General features: G+C 48.7%; 1 protein-coding gene across 1 annotated transcript; it reads right to left on the reverse strand.

Moving 5' to 3' along the window:
- Positions 1-11,217: 11,217 nt before the first annotated feature.
- LOC6588922 (cytochrome P450 4e3) lies at positions 11,218-13,326 on the reverse strand. Its single transcript, XM_002014448.2, has 5 exons — positions 13,149-13,326; positions 12,445-12,904; positions 12,016-12,385; positions 11,779-11,950; positions 11,218-11,711 (listed from the first exon to the last, which is right to left on the reverse strand). Exons 1-5 carry the CDS (start codon positions 13,306-13,308, stop codon positions 11,293-11,295), a joined length of 1,581 nt encoding a protein of 526 aa, XP_002014484.1. The 5' UTR covers positions 13,309-13,326; the 3' UTR covers positions 11,218-11,292.
- Positions 13,327-13,421: the final 95 nt, after the last annotated feature.

The following is a 13,421-nucleotide window of genomic DNA, read 5'->3' on the forward strand; positions in this document are numbered from 1 at the left end:
TCGAGTGGAATTCTTCTTCCTCTTCTGCTTTGAGCTCCCAGTGGGTTAAACGTCATTAGGCGGCTGATAAGACCCGTGACCCGTAACCCGTAACCCGTAAAAAGAGAGGCTTTCAGGCTTGTTCGCTTTATTTTCCTTTCCGCTACGTCATCAATGTGCATAAATCACGGCTGAACAAACGCACGAAAATTACACAAACGATAGCGGGAACGGGAGCGGGAACCGGAGCAGGAGCAGGAGCGAGCAATGGAATGGTGGAACAACAACAAAAGTAATAGTAAAAGTTAATAGTACAAGAAGAAAAAGAAAAAGCGTTTGCCATGGCCGGAAGTTCATTATGGGAGCTCGTAGCACCCGAAGCGGAAGCGGCCCCTAGCAAACACACACCACACACAATCTACCCACCGACCCGCCGCTACGAGTGCGAGCAGTACGAGTGGTACATGCACCCCTGTGTGGAACGTATGAAACGTGTGGTACGATAGTGTCCGCAGTTTTCACGCTTCGCTCTGACCCGCAGTGTTCGCTGGCTCTAGTCTGCCGTGAAAGCAGCTGCTAATTTATCAGAGAGACAGCGCGCTTTGGCACGAACGGAACGGAACGGCACGGCGGTGCAAGAGTTTCAAGGTGGCTCTGGGGAATCGATTAGCCCGGCCAAAATCAGACCGAAACCAAGCGAAACGTGCAATGCACATGCAACATACAGCCAGCCAGAGCCAGGGTTGTCAAGTGGCTGTTGAATCAATGCAGGCCTGGGCCTGGGCCTGGGCCTGGCCCACAGACAAGCCTCGTCTCTAGCCTCTAGCCTCTCTAGCAGCCACTCGCCCTGCCGCAGTGTGCTCAATAAACAGTGGGTGGAAGTGGAGGTGGAGGCGCACTTAAGGATTGCCATAGAAAGTTTTATCACGGCTATGAGCAGCTGTCAATGAAGGTTGCCTGATGGCAACCCTTGCTGCCTGCCGCTACCTTTGCTTTGGGGCCACTTTCGAAAGTTATGGCTACCATAACTTGGCATAGTTTTCGGGCCCAAAAAACACACATGAGTGGGCCGCATTTTAGCCTAATCAAACCGCTTCGTCCCCAGGGCGATCCCGTTGCGGACCAAGCCCCAAAAGTGCGAACAGAACAGCAGTCTAATGCTACTGCTACACCCTACCATAACATACAACCTAACCATATCATACATGTGCTTGACCCAATTTCAAATGGAATTACACTCATTACATAAACGGCATAAACTGAAAAGGCTTCGTTCTTTAATGAGGCACAGCCGGGAAAACATTTCTTCAACTAATTTTCTCAACTTGGAAGAATTTATGGACCCATTAAAGTTTCCCCATGCATAAAAGAGATCTTTAGAAACTTAATTAGAGATTCATTTGAAAGTTTTCCGAGTGCAAAAAACATTGTCATTCATCAAAAACCCATGAATTATTTCTGAATTCACGGCGTAGTCCCAAGAGTAATGAAAATGACCGGAAAGTGACTTACGCTATTTCTCAATGAGTCAGTCAAGGTTTTTCTAAATCAAAATTGTACACAAGACGTACGGAAAACATATTATGAATTCTATGCGGTTTTTGCTCATTCGATTTGCTTTTGATTTGATAGAGAATATGGTATATGGTGCTGGAATGCAAACTGATGTCTAAAATTCATTGATTAACACATCAGTCTGTCCAAATTTACCATTGGAAAACCTGTCCTACGATAAGATAACTTACTTTGGAGTCTACCATGATATAGGGCTTTCAATGGAACCTGATTCGTATCTTGTTTTGAGTAGAGAGCTGCATCTGAGTGGAAGCTGATTCGCTCATTCACTTTTGTGCTGCTTTAATCACCCGTAAATAATATCCACTTAAAAATTAACATAATTGAACAAATTTTGATCTAGTATATGCTCGAGAGGTTTTCGATTCGGTATTCGAGAAAGATTTGCTTACGCAGGTGCTGGCGTAGTGCCATTCGATACCGAGACCAGACTACGGATTGCACATTTGATAACCGGTTTCTCAGACAGACAGACAGCAAATCTCCGTATTGAGTGAATCATTGAATGATAACGAAGCGTGCACCTGTCATTGATACCGAGCTGGCAGCCCAACGAACCCCTCGGGGCTCTCCGTCATGAATCATTCTCGAATCCCTGATCGCTCGGGGCTTGTGGAATATCCACGCATAACTGTTGTGTGTGTTTTTGGGACTGTGATTCCGATTATTCCTGTTGGGAACAGCAGGGTTGCAGGTTACAGATACATTATTCGATTAGCTGAGTCAGGCCCCGAGGAACAGAAGGCCGGAAGCCCAGAAGGGACCCAATTGTGCTGCATGTTGCAGCTGGGATTGAAATTAATGCCGAATCACAGTCGGGGGACAAAACCCCACACAGCACAGCACACAATCGGACCAGCGAGGGACAATTAGTGTGGCCACAAGAAATGGGAGGACCGACCACCGAGGACCGAGAACCGAAAGGACATGGAATGGTGATATATACTCGTATGGTTGTGGATGTGGGGGGAGCTTGAGCGGAATGTCAATAATTAAAAAGGCGGGCAAATGTTGTCATTTCAGGACCCCAGAAGCTCACAAAGCAGCAACAAAAACAGGGAAAAAAATGGCAGAAGGAAGGAAGGAAACGACTTCCTGCCACCCACTCACGAACAAGCCATTTTCTGAGCCCCCCGTCCACCTACCCCTCACCTTCACGTTCATCGTTTCTCGTGGCTTTTAGCATGCAACTCACACGTCCTTGCCAGGACCTCCTGCTCCTCCTCCTCCCTCACCTCATTCGACGTACCGTTGTTGCTTTTTCCTGTTGTTGGCATTTTGATTTATCGATTTAAATTTGTGTTTAAGGCGCTCCGTGCGTGCTTACTTTTCGGGGGGAACGGGCTCTTTTCTTTTCCTTTCGGGCAACTCGTTTTCCGCGTCTCTGCTTCTGTTTCTGCTTCTGTCTCTGTTTTTGTTTTTCTCAATCATTTTTCAAAATGTTTGCATACACATCCATATATATTGTATTTTTTGGCCGCCTGCCGTTTAGGTCGAGGTCTTTACTTAACTTTATATTCTTTTCCTTTTCTCGTTTTTTGTTCAGGGTCTGCCAGCGCTCGGCCCGGGCCCGGGCCCACCCACACGACAAACGTCGCAGTTGAGAGCTTGAAACGTCGTTAACAGCCACGTTTGCGTGTGCACACACACACACACACGCACACACACAGATACACCATAGTCCTGCACACACTTACATAGTATATCTCACGGCTGTGTGTGTGCGAGAAAAGCGGGCTCGCAATTTGGGTCGATGGTAAAATAGAAAAGCCAAAAGCAACGCAAATACATACACACCCCAAAAAACACCACAAACACACACATACACACACATTTCTACTCGCACTCGTAGCCGTAGCCGTAGTCGTAGTCGTACTCGTACCACGTGCATACATACGATACGTGGTATAAAATTTCGAACAAAGGTCGTTGAAGAGAAGACCACTGCCACAGTGCCACATAAAATATATACAAACTCGCACATATATATGTATATATATATATATATATATATATACCTACGTATCCCCCCAGATACATACATGTATGTATTTCGGGTGACCTGTACTACTACTACTACTACTATTCTACTGCTGAGTTATCTGTGGGTGTGTGTGTGGGGGGGGGGGCTCTGTCTGCATCTGCATGTGTGTGTGTGTGCTTTTCCATTTTTTGTTTCTCCGAGTTTTTCCCGCTGGTTTCATGTTAATTGCTCGTTGCCTGTCGCTTGTTCCACCAATCTGCGTTAATTTTAAAGCTTGATTTACACACAACACACGTTCATGGTTGAGATACAGATACAGATACATCTACATCCACAGCCATAACATCCAAAACAGAACTGCAGCGGGAAAAAAAGAAGGATATTTATGGATGATGTTTCAACTGAATCCATCGATATCCAGTTTCCGCGAGTGTAGTGCCACTCTTTTCCACCTCTCTCAATAGTTTTGTGTGTCACGAATTTCCAATTTCGGTTTCAGGGGGTGGTAAAAGGTGAATAGAGAATGCTGGGATTTGTTGGAGATTTGCCTATTGACATCATCATCATCATCAATGGAATCCACTTAGGGCTATGGCCATTCCACAGTTTATAGGGTGCCATATAGTACTGTACGATTACTGTACGCCGCAGTATGCCTTTGTTCATTCAGCCACTTTCAGACAGAGACAGAGACAGAGACACAGACACAAACAGGACACGGACATACAGGACCAGACCAGAGACAGCTCTGTTGAGTCATTAAAATGAAAAATGGCTCTAGGGTCCGCACGCCTAAGCAAACAGAGTGCAGTGTTGGGTTTAATTGTTGGCCAAAATGTGACTGCATCGCACACGTGGAGCATGGGAGAACAGAGAGACACGAGACGGGGCCAGAATCAGGGTTAAAAGGTGAGAGAGGGGTGCCAGCTTGACTTTCGCTGATGGGGCTGGAAAAACTGAACCAAAAAAAAACAGTGCCATGTCGAGTATGTGCACACACATAAATTTATATCATTGTGTGTGCGGCAAGTGTGAGTGCAAAAGTGCAGACAGATGTTCCATTATGTTCATTTGCAGCCGCTTATGCGGCCTGGCCTGCAATGGGGGATAATTTATGTTCACAATATTACGTATACGCAGCTCCGCGTGTTTCGCTTCAGTAGTGGCCACTCCATACGTTACGTATACGCAGTGGCACCACATAAATATCGTGCATACGCCAACCGTGTGGTCGGTGGAAAAGAAAAGAATAACTATGTGCCGAAGGAAGTACAGCGGAAGCGGCGAAAGAGCCCTTGGCTTCCGTCTTCTACGAAATTACTACATAAATATCACGCATACGCAATGGGGTCCCTCCAGTAAAGTCTGGTTGAAAATTTCAACCAAAGCCGAGCCCTTTCGTTGTCTTTAAATTTAAGATTTTAGTGGCATACGAATGGCAAATGGGCTGCTTGACTTCTTCCACCTTTAGGTATCCTTTCAACCGCAGAACTGTACGCTTATACGCCTTGTCAGTGTGTGGCATAGATAGTTAGGTGGATGTTGATAGTTGGGAGCTCTCCACGCGACCCCTGAACTTTATTCGATTTGCTTTCTCTCCCCCATTCGGATTCATCTGTGCCCCATGCAAATCAAATTCAATTTTGCTTCTTCTTCAGACTCAGACTCATACGAGCACGAACCGATTCCTCCCCATCCGCTTCTTGTATGCCTCTGTCTCTGCCGCTCATTTAAATACAAGTGCCATTAGTCAGGCTCCTACTCAGACGAGGCGAAGAAGCGTAAATTCCACATGCGAGCATCGTACGCCATGTGGCAGCCTCCGAATCGAAGGATGATTTAAATAAGATGAGGTCGAGGAGATGGAGATGGAGATGGAGGAGGTCTGACACTTACCATTGATACCACGTTGATTGCCAGCATTATCCTCGTCAGAGCCAGGCACTGCATTCATGTTCATCTCCTGGTCCTGCTCCTCCTCCTCGCCGAACATGTGCTCCCCGGACTGGAAGGGGTACATCAGCTCGGCCTCGTCCTCGCCGGATGTCTGGGAGGGCGCCCCCTGATACAAGGGCGGTGCATTAACTCCATTCAGCACATCGTTGTTCTGGTTGTTGTTGTTATTCTGGTTGTTACTGTACGGCTGTTTGGCGGACTTGGGCTTGGCGGCCTCAACGCCAAGACCCTGAGTGGCCAGGCAACAGCCAACCAACAGAATGCAGTAGATCGGCAGGCGGATGCGGCGGCAGCGTTGTGTCTGAGGCTGTGGCTGATGCTGAAGCTGAAGCTGTGGCTGTGGCAAGGAACAGCAGCTGCTGGTCAGGGAATGCTCCATTGCGGTTCTGCTTCTTGTCTTTCCTTTCGTTATTGTTGCGGTTTTTCTTGTTGATATTGTATTTAATGTTAATAATACTAAGCGTTTGAAAATATTTACACACTCGTCAAGTATCTTTGCTTGGTGTTGTTCTTTGGGTATTTCAGAGGCTGAGGCCGAGTCTGTGGCTGTTGCAGCTCCTGCCTCGTCCATGCCCCGTAGACGACCCCTTCGACGGCGACTATTGAAATCTATCGTTGTGCTGCTTGTGCTGGTTACGGGCAACATGTTGCTGTGGCACTGAATGTCGGTGCTGTAGCTGCTGCTGCTGCTGCTTCTGCTTCTGTCAGTGGCTAAGGCTAAGGCTAGGGCTCCATGATCTTTAGCTATCGGCTGCCGCTCCTGCTGATCGGCTGCTTCTGTTCCCTCTGCTGCTGCTGCTGCTACTGCTGTTGCTACCGCATGTTCTGCTGCCACTGCTGCTGTATGTTCTGATTGCTGCCTCTGCTGTTGCTGTTTGCTGCATGTTGTTGGCTGCAACATTGGACCCGTTGGAGTGTTGTTTGGTTTTTGGTATTTTGTTTTGTTGGTTGCTGTTTCTGCTGGCAAAACCTTCTGTATGTTTGTTCTCGTTGTACGCTTTTGATTCTCGACTAAAGTGTTGGAGTTTATCTCTCGCTTAGTCGCTTATTGGATATCGGGGTATCTTCGGGACTCGGATCGGAATCGGGATCGGTATCGGGATCTCCGCGATGCTCGATCTCCCTTTTGTTATCACACAAACTTTTATATATACAACACACTATACATAAATAACAATTAACACGAAACAGACTGTGAGAGCGTGAGACGTGGGACAGACATACAGATTTTAGACGGGGGGGTACAGCGAGAGCGGGACTCGAAATTATGAGGAGTGCGACGTGGGCGATGTTGCCACTGCCGCTCCTGCTCCTGCTGCTGCTCCTTCCGCTGCTGCTGCTGCTGCTTCTGCTGCTGTGGCTGCTACTTCCGCTGCTGGCGTGGACATTAGAAGCCGCAGCATTTCTCCTTCCATTTCCAGCAGGCGCGATTTTCCTTTCTCCACCTTCTCCGTCTACGTCTCCTCCACTCTTTTCTTCTGCTACACTCTTTGTTGCTCCTCTGTTCGCGTATCCCGTTTATAGTCACGGGTTGGCCTGGCCCGCTGCTCCGTTGCTCGCTGTTCTGGCCATTTGTCTGGGGCTATTCCGCTGTCGCTTCCTCTTCCCCTGTGTCCTTTCTATGTGTGTGTGTGACTGTGACCGTGTGTCTCTGTGTGTGTGTGTGAGTGTGGAAAAGTTTCCCTGAGTTCTGTAGCCGTTGTAGCCGTTGTGGCGGGAGCTGCTGCTGGTGCCTGGTGCCGGAGCCGGAGCTGGACGACAGCACGGTTTGCACTCTGCTAACGTTCTGAGGCAGCCTGGCCGCTGGAAAACCGACGAAGGATACGCGGACACGAGCCTGGAAGTTCATCCAGTCTCTGCCTCCGCTGCTGCTGCTTCCTCTCTCTTTTATGGCAAAAGAATGGGAGAGCTGATGCTGCTTCTGCTGCTGCTGCTGCTGCGCCTGCGTTGCTTTTGTTTACATTTTCAATGTTCGCTCTATAGATGACTGCCTGCCAGAGAAAGGGAGAGAGAGAACAAAAGAGAGAACTTTTAGGGATATTCGTTGGTAGTTTCTCTTTGCTGATTTCCAAGCAAACACTTTCTCTCTCCCGCCTATGCCGCTTATCTGCGAGGCCTTATCGCTGCTTACGCTTCTGCCTTTGCCTCTGCCTTTGCCTTTGGCTTTGCCTCTCCTTTCTCCGCCTTCTTCGCCTATCGCTTTCGTTTTGCTTTCGTTTTCTGCTGTGTTTGTTGTTTTAGCTTACGCTTACAATTTTTACTTTCATTTTGGGTTTAGTAGGTGACTCGCCTGGCCCACAGACCCACAGAGACACAGAGACAGCCCTACGCTGTGGGGCCCACACCCACAAATGACTGCGCCTTCCCATCGTTTTTTACGGTCCCTGCCTGGCCCAATGTGCGGTTATGTTCATTGTTATGCTTTGAGTAGCTTCCCGCTGTTCCTAGACCTTCCCCTACTCCTCCTTCTCCCCTTCTCTCCTCCTTCATCCCCCGCCTAATCTCCTGTCTCTCATCCTATCTATGCCTTTATTTTTAGCCATGGCCCAGAGTTTTAGCCAAGAATTCAACCGTGTGGCATTGTTATTAATTATGTTTTTCCCTCGTGGTTTTTTGTTTTCCTTTTTTTTTGTTGTTGTTGTTTTTTTTAGCAAATTGCGTAACATTTTGTTCGCTTTCTTTACATAATTGCCTCATCAGACTGATGGAAAAGCCCCACCAGTCTTTTTAGGATATGATGTCTACCACAGTTTCTTCTGAGAAACTCGAGAACTTTTTGGCTTCTTTGGTTCTTAGTCGTTGGGTGGGGGTGATGGCTGCCAAATAGTTCCCTTTTCATGCATTCTCAGGATCCGAGCATTAATCAAACGCCAACGCGTGGATTTACATAATTTAGTGTGTGTCAAACATTGGAATTTTAGCTTTTGGGAAACCTAAGGATTTTATTTTTTTTTTTTACCATTCTTTAGGAAATTATTTAAAATTCTTAAACCTGCTATTTCGTACACTATTTTTATGAGAATAAATCTCAGAAACGTAAACTTTAGTCTTCCTTCAATTGATTGTAGTATATATTTTTTACAAGTGTCCAATCTTGATATAAAATCAAAAAAAATAAACAGTTGAAGAAAAAATCTAACAGATCTTAATTCCATATATGTATTATCCTCAGAAAGCAACGCCTTATTTATGTAATTTTCCCTCATCGATAGCTTGCCCCAAAAGTATGCCACAGAAGCCCCCACAAAGATCTCCCTGACTGTACGATTCGTTGGCTAGAAGAAACTCAAAGAACTCTAAGAACATGCTTTGGGTTCCGCCTCGCTAATTGTTATATCATTTGCTTGGGGAAACTTTAAAGGGGCGGGGCGGTGCCACTTTAAGAACGGGGTCGGATACGGTAACGGACTCAGTTGCGGCTCGAGGCCCTGCGGAATGTCTGACTGTTAAATTTTCTTCTTGACTAGCCCGAAACGAGAAAAAGAAATAGAAACAAGCATGGCAGAAAGCAGAACTTTTGCACACAGCCAGAGCAGAAAGCAACGTTTTGACCTCTTTATGAAAAAGGCCTCAAGCACGAGAACGCGCACATACACACAAGACACACACACAGTTACACACAGGCACAGGCACGGGCACGGGCACGGGCACAGGACACAAACGTAGGCTGCCTGCCATTAACGTTTTTGCACTCACACAGACGACCGAAAAGCGCTTTGCCCGTGCCCGTGCCCATGCCCGTGCCCCTGCCCCTGCCCGTGCCTGTGCCCGTGCACCACCCTTGCAGCCGTTCTGCGGCTTTTTATTGCTTGATTATATAAAAATTGGCTTTGAATAGGGCTTTCCCAGCATGTTTCTGATTTTCCAAAAAAGGCAATATATATAGTATGCGCCCCGATTATTCCAGGATTTGTGCTACGAGTGAATCCGATTTGGGGCTTGCTTTGGTTTGGCTTAAGTTTTTCCTTTGATTTCAAACTGCAATAAATTTTCCAACACCTCACACGGACACGGACACGGACACAGTCACACAGACACGAGCACGGGCTGGCACACGGTTAACAGTTTCTGCACACACATACACATAGGGGAGGAGACCCGTTGGACGCACCGTCCGCTCGTTGGTCCTGCGAGGATGTTGTCAGCGCAGCGCCCGAAAACGTTGTAGGGCCCCGACAGGCGACCACGAATCTGGAGGCCCACTGGGCACGAAGCCATTGGAAGACGATTACAAAAGCCGAGCGGTAGCCGACGGAAGCAGCCGACGACAACAGAGAGAGCGGACTTACTTCCACAAATGAATCGGGAGGAGACTCCGGCTCCGGGCTCGACTAATGGGCTCCCGGCTCCTGTCGCCTGCCGTCTCCTGGTAGTGTCTCCTGCTTCTCCGGTGTCGTGTGTCCTGGCTGGTGCCATCTTTTGCTGCTTCGATTTATAATTAATTAATTTACGATGCTTTCCGTTCGCATATATTTGCATTAACCCAAACAGACAAACATATTCTCCGACTCGCTCTCTTTCTTTGGTTAGCTCTCTCGCTCGCTCGCTCTCTCTTAGGTTGCTTCCAGTTTATAGCATACTTTTCGGCTCAGGGAGAGAGCGCGCAGCTGTTTGGGCTCTCCCTCTTCTGTTGGCCTTAGTAGTGCTCCAGGTAGTCTCCTTCCGTCCCCCCTCTTCAAACAAACACCAAAAGAAAGAAAGAAATAAACGTTTGTGCATGCGTTACAAACACTCTAAAGCACACACACACACACACCCACACGAACGCCCAACACACACACATACAGATATAGATAAAAATACACATACAAGCACACTCCGCTCCACTCCACGCACAATTGTATTTTGATTATGCCCGGCTTGGTACGCCGCATACCTCGGATATTTCTACGCACAACAATGCCAACCCCCAACGCCCCCAACTCCCAAGCCTCGAAGCCCCAACCCCACGAATCCCAGATCCACATCCACATCCATTCCCACACCCATTGTCATATCAAATATTTACGGAAACAAGCGAGAGAGCGAGCGAAACAAGTTCGGATTCCGACTTTAAGATATGTACGAGTATGTGGAGTACTATTTATCTCTTTCGAAAGCGGAAAACTATCCAGAGAACACCACAGTTTCACGGGTATTTATTATCTGGATATTAGACACGGATTAACAGGTGAAAATCGAATAACTCCATTGCCAATCCGATCAGGGAAGTGTTTTGTTGGGATCAATAAAAGCCACAGAAGTCGGCGAACACAACTCATTTGAAAGCCGAAAATGAAGATCTTTTGTGTGGGCGCACTCGTAATTCTTGGACTCTCTGGGGCCATGGCAAATATTGGAGTAGGGTGGTCTTTCAAAAAGAAATGAAATGTTGCGTTCAAAATAAAGTCCAGCAACGCGCACAATAAACCTAAGACTTTGATTGAGTGTATTATTGATAAGAAATATATAGTTTGGGAAAACTTAGGGTAGAACTCCTAAAGCTCTGCAAATAGCGAACATAATCAGGAATCTGAACAGCAGACTGTTTCGCCAACAGTTCGTTTAATCAGACATACATTCTGAATTCGATTTGGTTGGGAATTGTTTCATAAGATCCACAGAAGGAGACAGACACAAGATATACGCAAAGTGAAAATTAAGATACTATTTTAGGACTCCATATTTCAGGACTCTTTGGTAATCTACGAATACCAGGAATAATAAAGCACACAACAAACCAGTAAAGAGTCGAAGTCGTAATATTATCCATACAGTAATTGGGAAACTAGAAATAGAATAGTAAACCTAGAGCCAAACTAGTGTCGTCGCTCTCTGAGGCGCAGATGGAGCCCATTATCAGACTTGAGGGTGAGCACGGCGGACAGAATGGGATCGTATTTGTGTCGACCCGCCTCCCGCCTCTGCTTCTCGGCGGGCGACAGCCCCAGGTAGGTGTTCAACTGGCCATCGGTGGAGAGGAGCTCGTCGACGGCGGGCAGCACCTCGAAGGAGCGCACAAGCTTTGAGATCACGGTCTTCAGCTCGAGGAGGGCGAACTTCTGCCCGATGCAGTTGCGCGGACCGGCACTGAAGGGCACGTACTCGAAGGGGCCGGGCTTCTCCTCCTCGAACCGCTCCGGGCGGAAGTGGTGGGGATCCTTGAAGATGCGATCGTTGTAGCCGAGCAAAACGAGCGCCAGATTGATAGTTGTGCCCTTGGGCACGAGCGTGCCATCTGGAAAGGGAGACGACAAGTTTCGATTGGGCGTTCCTCTGGCAGGATGCTTCATGCGTCCGCTTACTGATCATGTAGTCCTTGTCGGCATAGCGGCCAATCATGGGCACACTGGGGTACACCCGCTGGGCCTCCTTGATGAACAGGTCGAGGTACTTCATCTGCGCTATCTCCTGGAAGGTGGCGTCCCTGTCCAGTTCGCTGCCCATGACATTGCACTGCTCCTGGTACATCTTTTGCTGCGGTTCGAAAAAGGTCTTTAGCCGAGCGGCACGAATACTGGAGGAGTTGGCCGCTCAAATACCTGGGCCTCTGGGTGCCTGGAGAGGAGATAGCCGGCAAAGGCCACTCCGGAGGTGGTGGTGTCGTGGCCCTCGAACATGAAGGTGGACACCTCCTCGTAGATCTCCTGGCGTGTCAGTGGACGCCCGTCGACGGTCGACGAGAGCAGCGTGTCCAGGAAGGCCATCTTCTTCCGCGGCGAGGAGGGGTCCGAGGAAGAGCTATTCTGTCCCGCCTGCAGCGTCTCCACACGCTTCTCAATGATGTCGTAGGTGAAGTCCTGCAGCGTCTTCAGCGTCCGCTGGTAGCCCGCATACTCGGGCGACAGGCTGTAGATGCGGTTGGAGCGCTTGAACGGATGGAAGGCCCGCATGTTGACGCTGAGGCACATGCTGTGGGACCGAGGATTAGTTTGGGATTCGAAGCAACGTCGCCCCAGCACACCACTCACTCTTTGAAGGCCTGCACAATGGCGGAGTTGCGGTGCTCCATCGCATTGATGGGCACCCCCATGGCCGTGTCGCAGATCACGTCCAGCGTGAGGTAGTGGGCGTGGTCCTGGAAGTCGATGATGCTGTCCCCGGCGGCATCGCGCCTCAATTGGGCGATGAACTTGGTGGAGTTCTCGTTCATCACCTCGTGGAAGTCCTGCAGGATGTTGAAGTGGAACGAGGGCGTGATCATCTTGCGATGCTTGTGCCACTTGCTCCCATGGCTGGTCAGCAGCCCGTAGCCCAGCCACGGATGCAGCAGCTCGTAGATGGTGGACTTCTGGATCAGCGACTGGCTGTTCAGAATGTACTCCAAGTACTTCGGATTGGTGACGGCTAAGTGCGGGGTATAGCCTATCCAGAAGACAAAGTTGTCCTTGCCGTACTCTTGCCACCAGTCGAATATCGTCGCGAGTATCTCTGCGGAGCAGTCACGAGAATGAGAGAACGGTAGAGCGAGAGCGGAATTAGGTCATTGCGATCTTTGGCACGAGCCCACTTTTGTCGTTTGTTTTTCACCATGTCTAATCACAGACAAAGCGAGAGACAGCGCCAGACCCGCTGATTGTGCTCTTCTTCGACTATCGGACCCTATCGTCTAGACGGGGCATGGACGAGCCCCCTTCGCTAGGGGGCTGATTCCTCTGGAATCATGACGACTAACCTGCGGGAGTGTTGCCTACGCGATTGGCGTTGCCCAGCACGGGCACAGGAGCGGGTCCATTGAATACCTTGAGCATCCGCCTGCGACGGCTGGCCCTCAGTTCAAAGTACACGAGAACGAGCAGCGGCAGCGCCAACAAAGCCAAAACAGCCAGCCACATTCTGAATGACGTTCGTAACCGGTTCGGATCGTGGATGAATTAACACCAGACGGAGTGCGCGCCTGTCTTTTATACTGCAGACACTCTCGGAGTCCGCTCTCTGTTCTCCGCTC

Source organism: Drosophila persimilis, unplaced genomic scaffold, assembly GCF_003286085.1.
Source record: "Drosophila persimilis strain 14011-0111.01,24,50 unplaced genomic scaffold, DperRS2 tig00000191-arrow-pilon, whole genome shotgun sequence".
NCBI classification, from domain to species: Eukaryota; Metazoa; Arthropoda; class Insecta; order Diptera; family Drosophilidae; genus Drosophila; species Drosophila persimilis.

Excerpts from the sequence above, each read along its gene's own strand:
- LOC6588922 (XM_002014448.2), bottom strand. The coding sequence starts at position 13,308 with ATGTGGCTGGCTGTTTTGGCTTTGTTGGCGCTGCCGCTGCTCGTTCTC. Across the intron at positions 12,386-12,444 it reads ATTGTGCAGGCCTTCAAAGA|CATGTGCCTCAGCGTCAACA; the intron begins GTGAGTGGTGTG and ends TCGGTCCCACAG. Across the intron at positions 11,951-12,015 it reads CCAGGCACCCAGAGGCCCAG|CAAAAGATGTACCAGGAGCA; the intron begins GTATTTGAGCGG and ends TTCGAACCGCAG.